Raw genomic sequence first — 24,544 nt, 5'->3', positions numbered from 1 at the left:
TTTAATGCTGCTTGTCATGGAACATTGGTTGTTGACTCATTTCCAATATGGCGAAATGTCCCCTGTAACCTCTGGAAACCTGTTTTCTGGCTCTTTGTCAGAGCAAACAGAAATCTGCCCCGTTCTCTCTCTTTTCTCTCACCACTGAAATAACAATTTATCTTCTTGAATAAATAACCAACGCTGGAGAGGCAACTTTCACAGTACCCCGAATAAATTTACAAAGGATCAAGGCTTCTTTCCTAATTTTAAACCAAAGACAGGGTATCACTTTAAAGCTTGTTTCACTATTAAAAACTGCAGCAAAAGCCTTTCAGGAGTTTATAGTCTTTATTTCATTTCTTCTAACCTTGTGATAACATTAGAGACTTCAATCTTTACACTTTTGTCCAGTGAGCTAAAATATCATGAAACTATATTGATCCCCTTGGGGAAATTAATAAAATAATAATAAAAAAAAGTATAAAAGAGAATTCAGCAAGAAATGTAACATAGGAATCAGATGAAGGTTACTTTGTATAGGATATCAGCTCAAATCTGTAAAATAACATCAGTAACAAATCAAATCAAAAATACTAGAAGCTGCAGTGGCTGCAGGGATGAAAACAACAACAACAACAAAACAACAGGGATTAAGACGCTGTGGATTAACATCTGTTACTTTATTTTGCTTGAATCAGAAAATGCCCTCAGTTATCCGACTGGCTTTCTTTTTAAAAAAAAACATTTTTTATTTCAACAATATGTTAAGCCTCATTTTTAAAGTCATTTTTATGCACATGCTCTCTTGAATAGGCATTCAAGGTGACTGCTTGATTAAGTGCCTTCTGTTGCTACAATCATAGCAAATCCACAAGGTTTTGCTCATGCCAAGAATTCACGGATATTTCAGCGCACTATGCCAATATGTCACCTCATAGAAATGTATGTCATTTCCATGGTTATGGCCAGACAATCTGTATTATGTAGGCTAAGTCAAAAGGCTTAAAGCAGCATAATGGATGGGGTTTACTGCTCTAAAACAAACTTTCCAAGTCCCCCTTGTCCTTATGTGTATGTGCTCTGTGTTTGTGCTGTGCCGGGGTTTTCCCTGCTTAATGAAAAAGTCCCGTTAGTAGTGCAAACTCTTCAAGTCGGCAGTAATTATCTTTTCAAAGTATATTGTGGATGACTTCTAGAAAAAAACCAAACAGTTTAAGTGCATAAGCTCTGATTTTAAGGACTCCCATCTGGAGATGTGTCTATAACAGTAGCAGTTTGAAAGCTTTCCAGGAGTTTTCCTGTGGGATCCACCTGCGTCACCGTCAGTAAGCTCCATTTCCACCAAATGCTCACTGTTCATTTCCTTATAGGGGGACCTTCTCCAGTCGATATCTTTAATTGCTCCTGGGTTGTATCAATACCTTCCGGTTTTGCTGCTCCATCACGAGCCACTGGGAACGGGTTGCCCGGGAAACGGCCGCATGGCAACAGGATCAGAGCCTGGGGGTTGTCTGCTTCTAGGTCTGCTCCCATTTTACATCGCATTTCCTCACTAGATGGTGTGCAAGCCACTGGAGAGTACACTTCCCCGCACAGTGAGCTCTACATCCATCCAAACAAACCTGGGAAACTATACAGCGGATCGTTTATTCGTGGGGCTCCGCAAAAGTGTGGAAATAAAACGTCGTTCGCGTTAAGGTTCTCCGTTTTTTTTCTTTTGAAGCTAGCCCAGTTCGCTTTTCTTTTCTTTCTTAACAACAAGAAGACTTGGGAAAAGCGACAACAAAAACACAGCTGTGATGGACATAATGACTGCGGTGCAGGATGCTTGTGTCTCTGGTCAGTGGCTTACTGCGATAATTCTCAGCCTGTGCTGCTTTCTGCCGTCCTGCTTGCCCGCTGGACAAACTGTGGACTATTCCTCGGTTGAAAGTGTGGTCAGCAGACAAGGCGACACGGCACTACTGAGGTAAAGCGAGATAACACAACTTCACTTTCTCCTTTCAGAGTTCTGAGGAGCTAAAAGACAAAAAGACAAACAAACGCAACCCTTAGCGAACATGTTTGGTAACTACTTCTGGAGATTGGAGGGAGGGGGGTCTGTCATTGAGCGCCTGCGATGCTCACACAATAGGTCCTTTCCCCTCCATCCCGTCCTTGTTTTCGTCCGGCTAGTGCAGCCACCGCTACGGAGCTCGGCTGCTTACTAACAAACTTCTCCAAGATACTTTCCCTCTGTGCTAACTGAGCACAAGTCTTATTAGTTGTTGGCGTGTGATTTCACAGCTGCCCGTATGTGGGAGCACATCGCGTGAAGTTAGCCTACCGCTGCCTATCGCTTATGTAATTTGCTTACACTGTGTCCGCCGATTTCCACCGTCTCTCAAACGCCATACGTGTAGAAAAGCAACTTAATCTACGAGCGATGGGTCCGGCGTGCTTATTCTCAACGCTTTTGGACAGATTTTGCTGAATGTCCAGTGTGATGTCGCAGTTGCAAAAACCAGCCTGACGAGTGTACTCGTGTGTGTTCGTGTGTGGTCGCTGTTGATCTGAATGGAGTTATGGCAAATGATGCGCTAACTCCTCCACCCCTCCCTTCGTCACCCTGCCTCCATCACGTAGGCTACGGTGCCAGCTGCACAGGTAGCTGACCATTAAGGGCGAAATTAATTTCATGGGTGTGGTTTGGGTCCATTTCTGTCGGAAGCTTGCAACTTGAAACGTTGTCAAGCTATTAAAAAAAGAGGAAAAAACAGCCTTCAGTTTAAACAGGCTACTAATGGTGCTGCAATAAATGCCACATGATGCACAAGTTTTACTACAAAACTGCAGATTTTTGTGTAACTGCAAATTTGCAGTCTGTTTCATAATGGTAATATGAAATAGAAAAAATATTCAAACTCTTGCAGAGCACTCTATAGATCCACTTTGGAGATACTTCCATAGCTGGTTTATTAATGGCTTATACAGGACTCTGAGTAACCACTGATTGGCATTTTTCATTTATTTTAATACTGCCACTGTGACTCTATTGACTCAATACAAATATTCAACATTTTAACTGAAGCGCAAAATGTCACAGAAGTGATGCGGAATACTGTTTTTTCTCCATTTTTCCAAACTACAAGGGTCTATGGTTCTGGATTTCCCCATGTTCTTTTATTGGCCTTGAGAGCCAGGCATCAAAGCATGAGCTGTCTCTTATAGGGACTCAGTGCTGAAAGCACTGCTTGTTTGTTGAGTTTCTTCATTGTCAAGACCCCTGACTAATAGTGTGGGCAATTTTCCTTTGCCCCAGAGCAAATTGCTGGTAAAAAAAAAAATGCATGCATCCTGAAATACCAGCAAACCCAGAAGCACGCAATTAGTCACTGCCTTGGGATTATGAAGTGGCTCCCGAGAGGTGCGTCTTCTGTCATATGTTAATTTCCCCTCACCTCTTCAATTCTCAGTGCTGGATTTCTACTGCCCTGATTCATGTTGGACATTGGGTCCAGAGCAATTAAGTGATTTGAGCTTCCTGAAGATGAGGAATGGTCCACATGTGTATCATCACCCTTTTAATTTTTGTCTGATTGCCTAAAAGCTTAGCCATATTCAGCCTTTAATGAATTGTCTCCTGTATTTGAGTTGTGGTGCTGCTTCAAAGTCTTGCTTGCCTGCATTTGAGTCAGGCACATTTTTCACATGCTGCAAATCATAAGAGACACATTGTTTAAAGTAGCTACAAATCCATTTCTTTTCCCACCCTTTTACAGGTTTCGTGTTGTTTGGATTCACTTGAATAAATCCCAGTAAATGACATATTTGGCTATGAATTTGAGGGAGACAGCTGGATGACAAGACAGTTCCCTGTGCTGTCAGGAAACACACTGTATCGGTGGCAGCCTCTTCCACATGGATAAGCAGCTGTAATCAACAGCAAAGAGCTCGTGTCTATAAATGTAGTCCATGCAGACTGAAATCTTAAGAACAGGCCGCTGCCATATGGTTACGGTTTGAAGTACAGTTCTTAAATCTTTTTATCTTTTACCCCATGCCTCTCTATTTCATCTCAATGAAATGTGCATGATATGAAGAGAAATAGACAAAAGACACGCAGATCAGCAATGAAAAAATGTTTTTCTATAAAAGCAGAGGGACACAATGGTCTTAACATATTTTTGTTATTTATCACGACAGTCGGCCCTCAGCTACAAAATAAGGTCTGTCCCACCAGCCTTACAGTCTCTGTAATGGTACAAAATTGACCTGTCACTGGCTTCAAAGTCGGGTATTCGTATAAATCTAAAATCATTGCCTCCATGTCAACAGGCTAGTTGATGAAAATCTTTTCTGGCTCTACATGATTGTACTGAAGCTGTTTTTTTTTAACATCATCCAGGACAGAAATGGTGCCATGCATCATTTTTCTCAACTATGTCATTATTACGGCTCTGAAAGGTCTTGACATTTACTATGAGCACTTGAGCCAGAGACAACATGTAGTTTAAATGGTTTGGTGTTCGCTTTCCGGCGCACACGATGATTAGACAGAAAAGAAGAACAATAGTTGAGACTTCACAGAAAATAATTTTAAAAAGAAGGAATAGTTGATGATCTGCTTAACGCACAGCCATAACCATGGGTGAGAAGCACCTCTTTCTGCATTTCAGCAGCTTTTTAATTAGACCACAGCAAGTTCAGTTAAAAAGTAAAAGCGAGGCTACTTCATTTCCAACAGCTTGGTTGGAGATGTAGTAAACACTGGGCTCTCTGAACACATCAGTTAACTGCCAGATATCAGCAGTTTCATGCACTCATTTGGGGGAAAACCTGGTTTACCTCTTATGACACATCTGGAGGCACACCTGAGTCTGTCACTGTTAATTAAACGCCCAAATCCTCTCGTCTGTTTGCTGCACCCCATGTTTAATGCAGCCTGTGTTGCTGTCAGCACAATGCTGCTTTTCTTCAGAGTCTCTTAATCTCAGGGATCAAGTGTTTGGATTGTCAGTTGACCTAATTTTTTGGCCAATGAATAGCCACTATCATGATACAAAACCATCTGCATGTGGGAAGGACCAGTTGTTAAGCAGGGGTGGTACCAAATGAAGCCATCCCTACAGACGAAGACAACGTTATTAACCTCCAATTAAATTTTAAGTTTTTGTCAAAATTTTCTCAACTGTTTTTTTTAACAGAGCACGGGATTTTTCAAACATACATAACATAATTATTTCTATTTTCACACAAGCAGAATTAGTATTAACAACATTAACAACTGTTGTTCAATGATGTGCTTTAACTTTGTAATGCCCAAAGTTTGGAAGACAACCCTGAGTTTTAACTTGATTTTACAATTTACACACAGTATAAACACTTCAGTAGCAGTTTGCGCCTCACTTGAGAAAATATCATGCCACAAATAAACAAAATCCGTTTAGACTTGAGAAAAAGAATTACTGATGCTCACAAGGCAGGAAATGGATTTACAAAGTTGTCACAGCGTTCTAAGTAGGGCTGCCACAAACGATTATTTTGATAGTCGACTAGTCACCGATTATTTTTGCGATTAGTCGACTAATCAGATCATCATCCATTGGACGTAAAACTTACAGCTTACTGCACAAGCAGCATCTGTACTGCACAAGCAGCATCTGCTCTTATAGAACTATCATTAGCTTACAGCTTTAAGTGTGTAAGGTCTGTGCTAACTAAAGATAAAGACAAGATGATAGTTTAATAAATTTTAATGAAATTTACAGATTGTTTCGGTGAAGTTTAATAAACTCCTTGCTATCTAAAATATAACGGGACACCGGAGTAAATTCTGGAGCATCTCACACTTCTGATAATCAGCTGTCTGCTTGACATTTATTCAGCTGTGTAAAAACTATAACTTTTATTTCTCAGCCAAACCGATTTACTCAGGAACAAATAAAATACTAAAAAAAAGCCAAACAATAACATTTTTAAGTTATCTAAGTGACTTATATATATGTTTAACCTGAGTAGCGAAAGACTGCGGTGGGTTTAAAAACGATTTGCCAGGAGTCCGGTGTTCTCACGGCTCTAGTTAGCCTAGCCCCCGGCTCGCTATCGAGCTAGTGGGTAACAGACGTCTCCGAAAACGTCGGAGCGCTTTTGAAAATATGTGGTCTTGATAAACTGAGCAGATATTTGAGGTTTACACAGCTACAGTCTCGCCTGAAAATATGTGAAACGTTTATTTTGTGACCCATAAAGAATAATAAGAGTAATATTAAAACTAACTAGCTGCCGCCATTGTTGGAAACTGAGCTGGGCTGCGCAATGAATTCTGGGACAAAGCTACTTCTTCTTCTTCGGGGTTTAACGGCAGCTGGCATCCTTGTACATGCAGTGCTGCCATCTTCTGTTTCAGTCCGTTATTACACTCTTAAATCCTACTACTTATTCCTGCGTCTTTTGTGATCTTACAAAGCTTCAAACGACGCGTCGACTATTAAATCAGTCGTGGACGATTTTGATAGTCGACTAATCGTGGCAGTCCTAGTTCCAAGTGTCAAGAACTGGAGTGAAAAGTGTCATCAAGAAATTCAAAGAGAGCCCTACAGTACAGAACAGGCCTGGCAGAGGTAGGAATAGAAAGATATTAAAGTCTGTGTAGGAGATGTGTCTTAAGACCCCAGAACAACTACCAAGACACTAGAGGCCTGCACAAGACTGGACTACAAGGTTGCAGACCAAGAAAAAATGTGACTTCTGCAGTGTACTAGGGACAACCTGGAGAAAAACGCGTCCGTTTGTCAGATGAGACAAAACTGGCCACAGACTCAAACATATGTTGTTCCTGGTCAAGAACTACCTCCAGCAGAATAAAGCCTTTACGTCCTGACTTGATTCCCACTGAAAATTTGTAGGGTGAACTGAAGACCAAAGTCCATGCCAGAAGACCATGATATCTAGAGGAGCTTGAGAGATTTGCCCAAGAAAAATAGGCTGCATTTGACCAGGAGACGTGTGTGTGACTTGCTGAAAGCTACAGCAAATGAATGAAGGCTGTTACCCAGAGAAAAGATACACAATTTACTATTAGCATAAGGGTGGCTAATAATTTTACCCTGGTAGTGTTAGGCTTTTTTGTGTGTTTAAAGTAAAATAATGTAAACAAGCATAAAAAGAGTTTGAATTTTGGAAAAGCTAGGTTACAAATTCCTCGCTCTGTTTAACAGCAAATTTGTATAGGATGCGATAATAATAATAATTAAGTACTGATCTGTAAATACAAAACAGGAAAACCACAGGAAATATGATTTTCACAATTGTACAGAAATACATCTGTTAAATAAAGTAATATGGACCTCTGTGCAGGTTGTGGACCAGTTGTGCTTACCTGTGTAGTCAACCCCCAAAGGTCCATTTTGAGCCATGAAAAACCCCATAAACACACATTATTAAGGCTTGGAGGCTCGCTGTCTTATGTCAGAAAGCAGGCGTATTGCTAACATTTAGGTGTATCTCCCGTTGCCCAAGGGAGGCTGGCTTTACTAAAGTATTCATCATATTCATCCATTTGTTACAGATGTGTTTGAGTGCAGATGGAAACCAGCCGACAAGGTGACACGCTAGAGCAGTTGTTAAGAAAGCTTTCCTAGCAGCTGCCTCCTTTAAGACCTCCAGTTAACCTCATCCAAAGCAGCCACTCGAAACTCAGAGTCTGTTATGTCTTGTTTTAAACAGTCACTCAGCCCATTGCCAGAAGGACTTGTTCAAGATGAAAAGTCCTGATGCATCCATGGAAATAAATGTTGTCTAGAACAACGTTTTCTAATGTCAATGATTGTCATAGCAAACAGTTCTGAGACTAATTTGCTTATTATGTGCACATTTTTTGTTGTTGAGCAATACCAGTTGATATTTAAGAAGTTTATTCATGAGATATACAAAGAGCTTTTTGAAGTTTACAGCTTGACCGAGGTTAGCTAGTCAGACGCATGACATGATGCTCCCTCATTTCTTTATAACATATATAAAGAACATCCAGTTTAATGCTGGATGGTAGGAAAAGCTCTTACTTTTGGCTTCCTGCTGAACACATTCCAGGATGCCAGAGCTTTTTTCATGGCATGATTTGTAACTTCATGCTGCAACTATGCACTGGGGCTAAAATGCATTGAATAAACCAAATTTATACACTATAAACAATTTCTAAATGCATTACATTTGTGCCTATCATTTGTCAGGCAAGTCAATCCATTGTACTTCATAAAAATTAAGCATTTCTATTTCTAATATATTTCAATTAGCACTAAAGAGATTGAGTGCCCCAGTGAATTAAAGTCTAAATGGAAATGCTTTCTCAAGGTAAATCCTTCGAGGGAAATAGATGCTATGCTAGGTTTTAAAGCATCTTTCTAATACTCGTATAATCACTACAATTATATGGGATAGGGAAAATGATTTGGGGTGGAAAAATTGAGCTTTTACCCATTCCAAGCTCAGAGCATCCACATAATTGCAATAATTCTACAGAAAATCTCAGAGGAGCATTTTTGTGATGTGAGAAAGCTATAAGACTGAAAATTAAACTTGACAGAGTGGAGAAGCAATAACAGGTTATCTTTTGGGCAATTTTAAGAAGAAGTTACATGAAACCGAGTTTTGCTGAAGTGCATGCCAAGGTTGCTGACTTTTTTCCCTCAGTGGCTGAGGTAAACATAAGTTTGCATGAAATATTTTTTAATTTGGTGTGGTGCTTACAGTGCATTACTGCAAAAGTCTTCAGCTACCCTTAATTAATGCTGTGCAAATAGAAATGGAAAGTTTGCCCAATTCTAACAAGTTTGAAGGTCAATATTTGATATGACCGCATTTATTCTTTAACATAGCCTGAACTCTCTTATTGAAGTTTTCTTGTCTTTTCTTTAAGTAGTCAGGAATAGGTCTCCAGGTTTCTTGAATGATATTCAACGCTCTTCTTTTGTTCTGTTCTCTGTCAAGATGATCCCACACTGCTTCAATAATGTTGAGGTCTGGACTGTGAATTGACCAATCCATGACTGACAGTGTATTTTGGGACCATTATCACGCTGGGAAATGAAGCCCGTCTCAATCAGACACTTTCTAAATGGTGTTGCATGGTGGCTAAAAATCTGACCGTATTGATAATACCTACAATTTTGACGTGGTCCCCGACAACGTGCAGCCCCAAACCATAACAGAGCCTCCATCTTGTTTTACAATGGCTCTAGACACTGTTGTACCGCTCTCCCAACCTCCTCCGTAAACATTAGGAATGATTCGAACCAAAAACTTTACATTTGTATTCATCACTCCTTAAGAGCTATTGATTTTCAGTCCAGTTCTTGTGTAATTTGGCATACCTTAGCCTTTTATTTCTGTTTCTTCTTGATTGCTAGGGCCTGATTAATTTTTCAGGTCCTGTTTTGAGATCTTCTGCTTTTTTACTGTATGTGTAATAAAGATTGATACATGAATAAATTTGAGATGCCATTTGTTTTAAATACTAAAAGACACGAATCTCATGAAAAAAAGTTTCAGCTCAATCCACTTTCCAAATATTGATACCTATATTGATACGTTTTTATATTCCTCGTAATTCTTTGATTGGCTACGTTTGCTTTTAGAGGATGAGTTCATCTTCATCTAGAAGCTTCAGCATTCATTCTTACAGTATCATCAAGATGGAGATTTTGAGCATGATTGTGAATATTTCAAATTAAGTGCTGGGTGTTTTTACAGGCCGCTTGCACATACGTTCAGTGTTTTCACTGATTTCCAGTAGCCTGTATCAAAAATCATGCTATTTTCGGGCATGTTTTTATAGATACATAATATTTTTGTTTGTGTACAAGATTAAGCTACTCCCATCTGACAGCTATTGCAGAGTAGATTTGTTTTTCCCAGCTCTTTGTTGAATACTGTGCAGCCTTTTCTGCTCTAAATCATATGCCAACACTTCCCAGCCTTTCATCACAGAGAGGAACGATTCCTCAGAGCCCCTTCAATTAAAATCCTTAATCAATCAGTTAGCATCTCCTTGTGTTTCATGATAATTAGTTGTGCTTCTCTGACAACATTGCGTAATTTCATCTGTGCCTCCTCAGTTGAGCTGTATACCAGCAAGTCTTGGTATGCCTCTCATGTCAGCAGGTTATAGTCAAAACTCGCTGACATCAGGGTTTGAAGCCTGAGTGATGCGCTGGAAAAAGAGTGCATTTGTATGGAAGGTGCACTTGGCTTCTGGTCTTTCCTGAATGTAAATCTCTGCAGCTTTGTGGCCTGTGTCAGAAGGTGAACCTGTGACCTCTTTGAGCTAAATTTATCTTACTAAGGCATTCTGTCTCTGTTGTTTTAAACTTATTTATAACGAACAGTGAATGTGAATCACCACCGTGAGAGGACTCTCCCATAGGATAATGTAGTTGATGACATGAGGCAGGTAAACATTAGTTAGGTCCTCAGGGAAAAATAAATCAGAAGTGCTGACACATGGATATGTCAGTAGTGTTGCTGAGTGAATTAACACAGTCCAGTGGGATTTCAGCGTCTTGTAGAGGGCATCTTGTTGTCCTTTAATGAGCATTTGGCGTTGTTGTATCTTGGATTTACACATCACTATCAAATGGAGCATGAATTTTCTTTCTAGTGAACTATGATTTCAGAAATTGTAAGGATGGCTTGCAGCTTTTCTGCAGTAGGTTGAACATGTTAGGTGTGACCTCAGATCACCTTTCAATTAATCCCTGTGCAGCAGAGCATCGCTGTAAATTGAGCTTTTAGAACGGGCGCGGTATTTAGGTTGGATTACTTTAGGATTACTTTTGGCATGACGTAGTTGTTTCAACTCTATAAATATCAGCATATCTAATGAGTCACATATACTGTATTTGACGACTCAAACAAATTGCATTTGTTTTCAACGATCATGAAATGATGAGTGAGAAGAAAAAAAAGTGATTTCCTTTGCTTGACTGCTTTTTGATGGAGTGGAAAAGGAAAAGGGGGTCAGGGGATTACCATATTCCTATCTGCTCGTCTCTCCCCTCAACTAAAAATAGTATTTCTGGAAGTGAGAAGTGTCTGATGTGTGAGAGGAATATAAAGACTCGCGGGACAAGTTTATTTATGAAAAAGGACATTGCTATGCAAAAGAGACTTGCACTAAGACCTCAGTCACAAAGTCTTCGAGACTGGTCGGCAGCCCTCTTGCAATTCGGTTACTAGGGAAAATGTATATTCCCCAACAAATCCTTGTGATTGCTTTGATCACTACCAGATTGCGTGAAAGACGCTGACTTAACTGCAGACACTCACCATTTACTCTCTGAACTTTAGAGATTCACATCTTCACTACTGCCTAGAGAGCAGTTTGTGAGTGTTTGCAGACAAGGTGTTGTCTTCTACGCAATCTACTGTCAACCACCACAACCTGGTTTTTGCTGCACCATTAGAGACATGAGACATTAGCAATCAATGTCACAGTGACTGCCAGCAACCTAATGCAGACAAATACAGGTTTTTCTCATGACGGTAGCTGTCAGATGGTTGCCAACGGGTCTCTGGGCCTATGTAACCGAGGCCTAAGATGGGATAACAAAAAAAGACAACAACATTTATATAGTGCATTTCATTACATGTAAACTTAAAGTGCTTAACAAAAAAGACAAAAACATACAAACCTTGCCTCAAGGCAATGAAACTAGTACATATGAATCACTTTTTGTTTCATATTTATTCTTTGGTTTTGCCCCCTGGAGGCATAGGTTGGATGAATCTTGGGAAAAACCAAAAAATATTGACAGTGATCTCTATTTTAACACTTCTGTTATCTAAATGTTATGTTCACAATGGCTGGCCTTTCAAAATTGGTTAGAAAAAGCCCGGCAGCTAAAAGAGGTATGTATTGTCATAATTCATTTGGTTCTATGTTGGCATGGCTAAAGAATTTTAATTGGACTTGTTCTGAGAAGGTTATGGTTTTTGTGCTTTTCTCTCTCTCGCTCTCGCTCTCTTTTTGTCATCTGCATAATGAGTGTGTGGATTTCAGGCTGCTGTAAATGTTTGTTGGAGCCGAGTAATTGGAGAGCCTGCATTAGTAATTATTAGTAAATGGAGAAAGAAGCAGTGGAGCAAATCAATATCACTGAGAATTGTGCTACCTATTGTTTCCAGAGGGGTCAGGAGTTAAGGTAACAGAAGTGTCATGCTGAGAATAATAAAAACCATTTGTAAGACTGATTCATTAAAATTGTCCAGACTTTAGGCACTATGAATGTAAGCCTAATATTCTCTACAATGCCACTGTACTGATGACATATTGAGGCGTATTTTGCTGCAAAGCTTTAATTTTATGGTTGATAAAAGGCAACCGTGACAAATGTCCCCTTTGGTTACTAATTGTAGATTCACGACAGTTTATTAACTCTTTGCTGTTTTACACAGATGGTAGAAATTGTTTCCTACTGTAGAGTAATCCAATTAAAGCGAAAAAAATTGGATGTCGCTCAAGTGGAATTTATAACATTCCCACTAGCCCTTGACTTATTATGGGAACACAGCACGCTGCCGTGATGAGTGAAACGGTTAGTGCTGGTTTATTGAAAAAGCCCCCTGACCTACATAGTTTTAATAATATGTGATCAGAATCTAGTGTGACGAGGCGTTAAAGAAGGCGTTTTTAGTCTCGGCTTTGCATGTTCAAGTCTGGTATACGTACGTTGCTTTTAAACTAAGTATAGAGATGATATTAAATAGTTGTCAAGCTTTGCTGTAACCACGCGTTGGCAGCTCCAGTCTGTGTCACTGTAAAATAGCAAATTCATCAATTGATCTATGAGGCTGCCACTCATTAGCATTCTAATTTTAGACTCGGGAGAGCTTTTTGCTATTCATAGTGGGACTTTGATTTCTCTACACTCCTCTGTCTTTGTATCTTTCTTTAACTCTCTGTGGCTTTTCTCAACTCATATTTCTCTCCTGCTCCTAAATGGCGTTGAAAGGTAAGCAACCAAATGTAGTCGTGATCAGTTACGATCGAGTAATAAATGAGCTGTCTACTGTTGTCAGCGTCACGTTTAGATTGTTCTGTAATTACTGATCGGTGATATTGAGGTTTGCTGTATTCCACGTGATATGCAGCAGTCAGCTCAGTGTGCTCAGTTATTAATTACTTGAGTTACCAGTTTTCCCCTTTGAGGTAAATCTTGGTGGTTTTCAGACAAGCTCATTACATTTGACCACAACAATCAAGATGCACAAATGAAATAGTATCTTTTCCACTGGGAACAACACACTTGTAATATTTTATTGATATCTGCTGTAGGTGAAAATCCATTCAGTTTGCCCAAATGCAGTTTACAGCTGCTACCTGATTGATGCATGGGTGCTTGGGTTACAGAATAATTTAACAGTTATACTGTTATCTTTATATCACTTGTGCTTTTTGTAATTCTGTCATTTCCTTGGTGAATTGCAGCATATCAGTCATATATAGTTTAGTGCCTTTTCCTAACAACATAAAGCTCTATGTTGCTCTTAAACACACAGGGTAAGGGCTCAGTTAAAGCCATGCTGCTAATTCAGAAGCTTCTGGATCAGGAACGAAAAGCATTTCTCTCAGGAAACAGTTCAACTATTCCATTTAATGGCATCAAAACTTACATGCAAGTTTTCTAGCAGGGCTTGGAATTAACCTCAAAGGTTCTCTTTAGAGAAGCGAAGCTTTGTTTTTCCTCTGCATTATGCCCCGTTTATGAAAAGGAGGATTACAGCTCAGAGCTAATTAGCATCCAGTCCTACTAGCTATGAATGCAATGCTTTTGTAGATAATACAGCATATGTAGCTACCATGCCTCTACCATGTTAGAATGTGAATGCCAATTGTTGGGTTTAACATGCACACTGATTCATCTTACTGTATTTTGTGAGAAACAGCCATATGCAACAATAGAGCTTCCCTGAGGCATGCTATCAGTTTCCAGCTTCAGCACTTCATTCTGCAATCTCTTAAACAACCAGTTGTCTTCCTTGGAAGTGTGTGGGCCATGTCTTTCTGCCGCAAACCTCAATCCAGGCACTGTCTTTGATTTCAACACAATACTCCCGCTGCCTTCTTCTCTGCACTGCTTGCATGTCACTTTCATTTCAGAATATTCACCCTTGTTTTTGCCACAGCAATAACTAATGGGTAGTCTTTGCAGAGCCTGGAGAGGATAATCCTGTCATCTTTGTTTTCATTGCCACCTCAGGGCCATTCAACAAGTTCAAAAGAAAAAAAAAATCTGCAGTGCAGCGTCTGTGAGGTTTGCTCTCGCTGTCATGTCCCATATCTACCATTACAGGCACGGCTACATGTGGAAACAGGTGCTGTGCTGAATGACTATAGCGGCTCACTTAGGGGAATATCCGAGCCAGATGCTTTATTATGTTGTGTTAATGCTGATGCCAGGTTACCACACGCACAAATGTGCAGGGGTGGAAGGTGGTTCTTGAAACTGCAGCATTCCTGAAAATGATGTATCAGTTTCAGAATGCTTTCCAGCTTTTGCATATTATATATGTCAATCACTCCATAAACATCAAATTTTCCATGTCTGTATGTTTTCAGTCATCCAAGTCACGGCTTGTCTTGAATGCTTTAGTTGAAGGTGTGGACCTCTTTTTTAGTTTCTTATCCGAGACACTTCAGGAAACTGAAGAAGCGTCTTCAAGAACCAAAAACAAACGTAAAAACCCTGGCCTTTAACTCAAGATCTCGGGACTTTTCATATTTTTCCTGACAAGACAACATGGTCATTCAAAGACGACTATGTTTTTTTGTGGCTGCTACTGAGTTTTATGGTTTTAGCTCCATGGTGCACACTGGGTATTTCTTTCTTGGGAACAAAAATCACTCACCTTGAGGAAGCAGCAGTGTTTGATTTGATTGTATGAACTGTAGGAGTGGAGCACATTATACATTCTTGTGATGAGGAAATACTTTCAGGTTGTGGATTACAGATCATTGTAAGAAAGAAGCACTAGAATTAGAAGTCCTTACAGTGAAGGGAAACCAAGGCTTCCTTGCTTGTCCCTGCACACGACAAGAATACTTATTCTGAATGAATTAAATTTGAAGGTCTGTGAGAAGGTTATGCCAGAACTTAAAGTATTTACTAGACCTGTCCCTCACTAGTCAACAAAATGTTAGTCACTGAGAAGACTCTTTAGCTGTGTATGACCAGAGATCATAGAAAGTCACTGATCTTTGGACACTTTAGTAGACTACTAGAAAAAAAAGATGGTACTGTGAAGTGTTCAGGTCTTGAAATAAACTTGTCTTAACCTTGAGACAACTAACAATGAGAATGCAGGATGTAGGCGACTAACATATGCCCTTTTAATTAATGCATTAGAACAGCGGTCCCCAACCTTTTTTGCGCCAAGGACCGGTTTGTGCCCGACAATATTTTCACGGACCGGCCTTTAAGGTGTCGCGGATAAATACAACAAAATAAAACTAGTACCTGTACCGAAAAAAAAGATTTATTCATAACACACGTGAAAAGACCCAGGAAAACCAGGTTAATGAAAAAAAAAAACGATAACAAAATAACACTAAAAACCCTGAAAACCATACATTTCACACCTGAGTCTCACTCTCGCAGCCCGGTACCAAATGACTCCGGTCCGTGGCCTGGGGGTTGGGGGCCGCTGCATTAGAGGGCTACGCCAGCAGGTAGAGCCTGGAATGTCAGCTAGCCCCTAGTTCCAAAGGAATATGCAACCAGTGTGGCTGCAGCTCTAAGCTCCTGTTGTTTTCTTGTTTATTTGTTAATATTTGGTTGATAGTAAACCTCTTCCTAAACTATTATATGGCAGTCTTCTTTTTAATTAGTAGCTGCTTTAATCACTCGCCTCAAAGTTGAGGGTAGTTTAACCTATAGCCCCCTACTTCGAGTCACAAATGGCAATTTTGCCTGTCATAGCTACAAGTTAGCAATTTCCATGATCATTCTATGGTTTCTGTTATACACTGTGGCGGGGGCGTGGCCCCGGACGCAGCTGCAGGGGAGGAGTGGAGCGGAAGGCTCATCAGGGCGGCGCTGCGAGGCCGGTAAGAACAGCTGATGTTGTTTATGGACTGATGATGGTCTCCCTCCGCTGTGTTTATAGTGAGACGAGGAGGAGCGGCCAAGAGAGAGATCAGCTGGGCTCGTGAGCTGTCAGACTGTGTGACTGAGTCAGCTGTCAAAACAACTACACTTGAATAAATGTGGAAGTTGGCTGTACCTACCTGTGTGTGCGTGTGTCTGTGCCTGGTGTATTCCACATACACATCGCTAAACATCTCTTCTTAATTATGAGCTGAGTTTTGATTGATCACCTGCTTTCAGAGTAAGGGAAATGTATCTCATATTACTTTGATGCACGTTCATAGGCAGGAGACAGCCTTGTAGAAGTTTTTTTTAGAAACTGTGATTTTCATACAACTGTCTCTAAGAAATTTAAGGGGAAAAAAGAAGAAAAAAAAGCATCCAGTGAGCTGCAGTTCTCTGGGTGAAATTGCCTCGTTGATTGAAGAGGCAAGAGGAAATGACCAGACTGGTTTCAATAGATAGAAATGCAGGAGCACAAAAAACTAATTCATTACAACCAAGGTATGTAAAGGAGAATCTGTGAATGCATAACACCTCAGACGTTGAAGCAGATGGGCAAGAGCAGCAGGAAACCGTACTAAGTGCCACTTCTGTCAGTTAAGAACAGGAAACTGAGGCTACATTGAGCACAGGGTCACCAGAATTAGACAGTGGAAGAATGGAAAAATGCTGCCCGGTCTGATGACGCTCATGTCTTTGCTGCAGCTTTCAGACACTAGACTCAGAATTCTACAAAGAGCATAAGAACTGGATCAATCCTGCCTTGTGTCAACAATTCAGGCTGCTGGTCATTTCTTTTTTTTTCTTTTTGCCATGCTTTTAGCCCCTCAGTACCATCGGAGGATCAATAAGTGCCATAATGTCCATGCACCCATGGCGATCAAAGTGTACCTGTCTTCTAATGGGTCTCAGTACTAGCAAGAGTAACGAATAAAATGGCCAGAGAATATAAGACCAGGTAAGAGTAATTTGGAAAGAGGCGAGATGATTGTGTTGTCCACCGAACCAGGCAGCTTTCTGCTCAGAGTAATTGTGTTGACAGGTGCATTGAAATTAGACTGCCAAATGGAATACTTTAGCACAGTAATAGATTTGTGTCGTGAAAGGTTTATTTAAGACACAAACAGGAATCTGATATTGTTGAGTGTTATATGACAGGGACCTGTCAGTAAGCATTGTACTTGTGAGGCGAAGCAGCTACCTATAAAGTTCTGGGTTTGTCTTCAGAAGTGCCTGCTTAAGCCTAGCTGAGAGCCAACCAGAAAGTGAATTCAAAGGCTTCTGTACACATTATGTGCACCTCCTCTTCGATCGAAATTCCTGTGATTTTCCTCTTGGACGTGACACACTGAAGCCTCTGCTGGTTTACTCTTCCACTGAGGAAGTGACATGTCCTAATTATACAGTCTCGGGGCCCAGAGACACTTAAACATTAACAATTACGTAGGGATAAAATCAGAACATAAAAGGAGAAGAATAACGAGAGAAAATAAAGGGCAAGAGAGAAAATGAACCGTAAGAGGCTTTAAAAAAAAGATTCTGCTGATAAAGCAGGCGAGAGATTGAGTTTGTGGAGAGCAAAATGACAGTAATAGTTCCTTCTACTTGTTTCAATGTCATAATCAGATTTGGAAGCATATCCTGTATTTTTTTTCATTTTACATAATACCCCCTCTGCTTACCAGTTGCACAGATCAGCCGTGCCTCAGTGAACAGCAACAATTTCTGAACCCATAAGCTGAACCTTTGTCCTTCATTGAGAACCAGTGAACATACAGCACACTGTTATTGTCTTTCCAGCCATATGGTTAGCAAGTAATAATTGCCTGGTCCTGCATTACAGAACGCTGTGGATGAATTCATGATCTGAGCATGCCGTGCTGTTTAGCAAACAGTTTAAAAGGACAACGACCTTATGTTTGCTCTCCTGTAACCCTGTGAGCCCTAAATGAATTAATGATCGCGAGGTTGTCAGTTTAAACACGGACCTTGAGCGAGGCACTTAATCTAAATTGTTTCACTTAATATCCATCTTCGTAGAGGCTTTACACACATATCGCAGCTCATGCAAGTCGCCCTCGACGAAGTCAGGAGAAACAAACAATGCAAGCCCCAGATAGCAGCCTGGCTTGCAACACAGTCCTGGGGAATATCAGGTTGTTTATGTCTGGATTGTATTGCTTTGTCATTGTTTGGAGCCTCTGTCACAACATATTCCATAAGTGCACAGAGGTCATTCTCTGACTCGTACTCCACGGAGTAAGGAGTGTTTCTCTAAGGAAACATGCATGTTCCCATCTTCTGTCAATAGTATGGCTCCAGGTGCCCTTCTTTCTGTCTGGCACTACACAGTGAACAGGGCCAGAGCGTGTTACTGACATGCAAGGGGGCTGCGAGCGGTGCTTAATCAGAGCAGTATAGCTCACACACTTCTCTTGAGTGGGTGGTTGGCTTAGATCCGGACCCCGCATACAGGGAGAGTAGAGTTTGCAGGGTTTGCCCAATTAGTGCTGAAAAGTGTTGCAGTGTGAGGGTGCGTCAGCAGGGAAGTGTGCACCAGAGGAGGCGTGTCATCAATCATCACTCCAGCTCCAGGCTTGTTCCAACCCCTTTCCCTATCTGGCAAAGAGAGAAAGAAGGGGAAGAGAAAGTGACAGTGGCTGGCCAGTTCCAGGAATGACAACAGACTGCACCACTGAGTGCATTAAAGCCTACGTCTGGATGTCAAATTAGGGAAATGACTTCTTTTTGTTTTTACAGTTTGGCTGATAGCTAATTCTTCTTATTGTACCATGGGCCACTGATGCCATTTCATTTACTGATTGGTCTTTGGCGGTTACCACAGGATATGATACGTACCAAAACTGATATATCGGTGCAGTCCACTATAAAAGTCCTAAAAATGATAAATGGCTGATTATGCATTGTGTGTGTGGGGTTATTGAGTGACATCACCAAACACTGCCAATATGCAATATCACGCCTCATAACCTGCGACAAATACTTATATATCCTACCCATCAAATATTCAGATGGCCTGCCTTTCTCTCTTGTGTCAGTCATCTACATCCAACTGCTCCTCGTTGGCTTTAACAGTAACATAATGCATGTGACACTGGCTCAAAGATTTGTAATGTTTCCAAAAATGGGTACTTGGCTCTGTACGGAGAGCATAATGATAATGACGGTTCATCATAGTACAAAATGCCTCTCATTTGGGAGTCTTCTCTCTGCTTTGTCACAGTCTTGACAGTGTCGGTACAAGCTAATGAAAGCTTAAATAATCTCTTCTGAATATTTAAGGTGTTTTATCATGTATGAACCTGTGTTTTTTAAAAAGTCTCCTCATACTCTTAACAATAAAAATCTTTAAAAGTATTTCTTAGCACAAGTACTTTTGGTTCATTTCATGCCCTCCACTAGAGCGGAAAATGTCCATGAGGAAAATGTTTGAGGTAATCTTTCCTCGGGGAGGTATGCGGGAACACGAAGAGCCGTGATAATGAGAATTAAGAAAAATGATAATACATTTGCGGTTATGGTTTAATTTAACCTTTCAATATCTGTGTGCTCAAAATGGTCATTTCGGCTGTTAAATCAGGTCCAGGTTAGCAAACATGATATGGCCTGTGGCCTGCTGGCCGTTTGTGTGAAAACCATCTTTCATAAAACAGTCATCAACATTAGCTGAATAGTGTCTAATTAGGTTTTTGTCCCTTCATCAAGGCAATATTTGATCACTCCCAAATTGTGCTCAGCAGCATTATGTTGATGGTAATATCCATATGGCATTTGTGATGACTCTAGCACCCTCACTGGGAGGGGTGTAAAATGTTATTGCACCAATGGAGATTTCCCTTGATTAAAGAAAAGCATATTACATGACAGCATGTATTACAAAGGCTATCCAGGATTTTTATGGCTTAAGGTCAAAGTTCACTGCTGTGTTTGCTCCCCCTGTAAAATGTATGAAACTCATTCAGGAGAATATTGCTGTTATGAACAAAGCGCCTGCAGGAGGGTATAGCTTGGATCTACTGGTAATAAGCTCTCCTTTTAAAAAGCAGTCATGAAAGGCAGCTCTGACCTACATGCTGAAAGGGAGGATTCGCGCTCTCTTGTTAGTGTGTACTGGTGGGGAATTGAGGTCTTTTCTGTCAGGAGGTGATACGTCGAAGCCGCTGACTATTTCTGCAAAGCCCAAGGAAAAAAATAAAAGAGACAACGATAGGGAGAGGAAGCTCTGTGAGAAGAGACATAAGAGTGTTTCAGCTCTTGCCTTTTTTTTTTGCACATGTGTGATTGCATAATATGTTTGCGGGCCTGTGAAGTGCGTTTTTTCATGTTTCATTGATTAGAGGGGTTGACTCAATTTGTTTTAACATGTTTCAATTTATTGTATCTATTTATTTTATCGTATCTCATTTTAATTTTCTTTACGTATGCTATTAACATGTACAGCACTTTGTGAAACTCTGGTTTTATGTTAAAGTGCTTTAGAAATAAAGTTGGTATGGTATGGTATGGTATGTGCCAGCATCACACACTCGTGTGTGTATGTGAGTAAGATAGGGGAGGGGGGTGACCGACGGCCCTGTCTCCCACAACACTGTAGAGCTCCATACATCATTAATCGCTGACAAAAATGAGCGTTCTGCCGTACCCTTTAAGGGCTAAAAGACCGTACTGCTAGTTCCCACTCCTCACGGTGTGTCTGTATGTGTGAACGCACACTTTGTACAGGTGAGGATTCACTATCAACTTGAGATTTCTGACCTGTGTGTTTGGTTCAGTGCCACAATGATGGATGACATGGTTATCAGAATCTCGCCTCCAGGATGGGGGCTGTCCTGTCTTGCTGTCAAGGTCAATGGTTGCTAGGCCTATAACAGAGTGGCAACCTAGTGGGCTTAGTGAAACACACCATATATTCTATATCCATCATGTCAAATGTCAGATTCAGAGCGATGCGTATGAGTAAGCCTCTGATTGGGAAAAAAGTGACCCCAACAAGGGCAGCGTTTCCTCTACCACTCCACAGGACCCCGCTGCAAGAAACCAAATTGAAATGAATGCATAGGTTTGTTTATATGTTGAGAAATAAGGCAGGGTTTTGCTTGCAGGTGTCTTGTAAAAGGCAGACGTGTGTGTTTGTGGCAGTCAAACAGCAGATTGGTCATGGCTTGATTGGGACAAATGTTGAGCCTCTCCCGTTAGACCCCAGGGAGCTGATAACAGATTGCTGGCTTAAATACCAAACTAGCCTTACCAGAAATGAACATATAGTGTTGCTTAGACTACAGAATCCATTTGTTTCTGCATTATGATCACAGCAATCAGTCACTTGAGTGACAAAAACGCACCAAGACACAATCGTTGCTGAAGTGAAGACAGGCAAAATGAATCTTTTTTCTTGGGTTGGCTCCCTTTTTACATCAGTGTACTTTATTGATCTGTTGGTGGTTCCAAAGCCATAAGGGGAATAAATAAATAAATAAAACAAATAAATGATAAAATATAGACTAAAAAATATATTAGATTAACAAAACCTAGATATTGATTAACTTGGTGAGTGTGCTCTTGTTTTGTTTTGGTACAGCTTGAGAGCAGTTAATGAATTTTGCTGTAATTTATGGTTGTGCTAGTCCCTCTCATAGTTTCTCTTTCCATGGTGGTCAAAGAATGGCGTGTTGCCCATCTGCTCCTCCCCCACCAAAGTCCTCATCTTAGGGGAAGCACTGACAATGACAAACACACATAATTATATTAGCAGTTAACATCAGGCTCCTCTCATTTCAGAAGTAGCCTGTATTAAAAACAAACTAAAAGTACTTTTGCCTTAGTTTGCTTATTTAATACCCCGTGGACTTCTAGACCAAGCATATGCTTTTTATGATTTTTTTTTCCCTACACGATTCTGCAAAGTTAGAATTTCTCCAACTAACCTGCTGATCACACTTTTGGTTGATTGCCCTCCGGAGGAGCTGCTACAGCTACTTTGAATGTCATGAGCCAGTAAAATTACTGTCCATAATTCAGCGGTCTCTATTGTTTTCACTGTCAGGCTCTCCTACAAGTGATGGCCCTGCTATGCCAGACAGATATGCCCACAGCAAGCTTACTCTAGTTCAGTGTTTTATTGCTGGCTTTGTGTTGCACAGCCACAAAATTATAAGACCATAAAAAATACCAATCCTTAAGTCACCTTTCTGTCATCGGTGTCACTGTTCCCTTGGATTTTTACAGCAGAAAAGAAAGACATGTAATTATACTGACAGTAACTTTATGTCTTATGCTTACATCAAGAGTGCAGACATTGATTGACAGGAATATATCTGGTTCTGTGGGCATTTAGCTCCTAAAGAGCTCCTATAAAGCACTGGTTGCCTAGGTAACCCTCAAATGTATTTTAGAGTATTTGCTGATGTATCAGAATTTTAGGAGCTAATGAATGAAAATTTTGAAAAGTACAGTAGAGATGGGAGAAACACCCTTTAACCATGTTATGAGTGTTGATGTTGCATAATTTGTCCACCAGAGAACACCCTGCAAAATCCCTTTTGGTTGCATTCGTAAGAAATCATGAAATATTGATATCGTTTTTGAAATACCTGTATGATTGTGGTAATGTATTATCACACTGTTGTATAGCAATCATCTGCTCAAATTAATAGTCACTTCAATAGCTCGCCACATATCTTAACATACATTTTGTTTACCAAGTTTTAAGTTTGCAAACTTTTACAACACAGACATCTGTGTCTGTGTTGTCAAGGACTTAGCCCGTCGACAACATAACCAAACCCCTCAAATGGGGAAGCAAAACATTCCTAAAGCTTTGTTCTTCCATGCTGTACTAATCCTTGATTTTCACTCTGCTGCAATGCTATTTTCTCCAGTCATTCCAGGATAGTCTGTAAACTCTCAAGATGCACTTGCTGGCAGATGTTTAACGAATGAAATAGATTTTGTTTGTGTTTTAGCATTTATATTATGTATCTATTCATTAGTTGTGGAATAACTCGCCCTCTCTTCCCATCTCAAGGTGTCCTGGGCTTAAATTAAGAACAAGGAAAGCATTCTCTCCCATCAAATGGGTCCCATCAAAAGCATGTCAGTGGAAAAAACCCATTACGTTTGCCTGTAGGCTCTTTCTTATTTGACACCATTCTCTTTAATGGGGTTATTCAATAAACCTTGCAGCCATCTTTAACTAATTGCGTGTTTCATAAACTGATAAGGAAAATTCTAACAGGTTACAGGCTGCAGCCCATACATCTTATTTAGATTCCCCCACTCCTGTAACCATCCAATTTAGGAGCTTAGCTGACTTTACTTCTTATCAGCCATTTTACCCTTAGCTAAAATTACATACTCTATAAAGTGGGATTTGTGGGGGTGCTGGATTTGGTGCATACAATACACTTCAGTGCTGTGATCTCAGCCATAAGCATGATGAAAAGGAATCAGTCACAAAATCACTTTAGTGTTGTGTTGTTGGTGGTTTATGAGGTGACTGTGTTGTATCTAGTGCACAGTCATCAGTCCGTTCCCCCAAACCCCACAGAGCACAGTATTGTGTGTTTGTGTATATGCTCATTTGCCATTGGCTCATTTGAGCGTGTGCAGTGCCGGTAATGAGCAGCCAGAGCTGGTGAGGCATAATAAAGCCCAAGGAAGGGCTGAGATGGATTCTCTGCTGGGTGTTTCACTTTTACCATTATTATTGTGGTTGCCACAATGCTAAAGTCCTGGAAAGTGCAGCATTTACATGGGCTTAATGAACCTGTTCACTTAGACATGCATTCCCCTGCTATTCCCCTTCACCACTGGCGCATGGGTGGGGAACAATCAGACCCAAATCCAGCTCTTAATGGGCTTCAGATAACATCATGATAGTTAACATGCTTGTGTGCCATAGCCTCTGTGCATCATTTCAGTCATCATTTCAATCACTTTGTATAATTGATTGGAGTTGGTAAGCAACAGGAGCAATTTTCCCCTGGATTTTTGACTGCGTTTATGATTAGTGAGATTAAGGGGAAGAACAGCAATTGATCAGGAGGTTCTTGGATGAAACCAAATTGCGATGTATGTGTTGCTGTGCTTTGTATTTTTTTGTATTTTAATGAGATGTGAGATCATTGTCACTAATGCAAAACTTGCACTGTATTTTTCCTCTCGCCGCCATTACAATTTTTTCTTGATTCAGACACTCAGGACTGTCTGGTAAACATTTCCAGACAATATGAGAAATTTCATCACAACAGTTTCCTCATTACCTCCAACTAAATATGCTTAACAAGGTCATTTGGTAACAGGAAACAGTTACAGAAATAACAAGGGAGGCTTTGGGTTAAGCCAATGAACTCATGCAAAATGGATTTGTGCAACTTAGCTTTGCCGCCTGTGACTTTTGTTCTATTGTCTGCTAA

The 24,544-nt window shown here is 40.4% G+C and overlaps 1 protein-coding gene across 1 annotated transcript in view; it reads left to right on the top strand.

The window, feature by feature from the left end:
* Positions 1 to 1,595: 1,595 nt before the first annotated feature.
* negr1 (neuronal growth regulator 1) overlaps positions 1,596 to 24,544 on the top strand; it is a 174,476-nt gene continuing 151,527 nt past the window's right edge. The window contains exon 1 of the mRNA XM_085371989.1: positions 1,596 to 1,951. Within this exon, the coding sequence (XP_085228115.1) occupies positions 1,782 to 1,951 (170 nt within the window). The 5' untranslated portion in view covers positions 1,596 to 1,781. The remainder of the gene's footprint in view (positions 1,952 to 24,544) is intronic.

This window comes from Diplotaxodon limnothrissa, linkage group LG15 (assembly GCF_057381915.1).
Source record: "Diplotaxodon limnothrissa isolate DT_005_m linkage group LG15, D_limnothrissa_male_GT1.1, whole genome shotgun sequence".
NCBI classification, from domain to species: Eukaryota; Metazoa; Chordata; class Actinopteri; order Cichliformes; family Cichlidae; genus Diplotaxodon; species Diplotaxodon limnothrissa.
The sequence above is the reverse complement of the archived record's forward strand: the minus strand, read 5'-3'. Positions and strand labels throughout refer to the sequence as shown.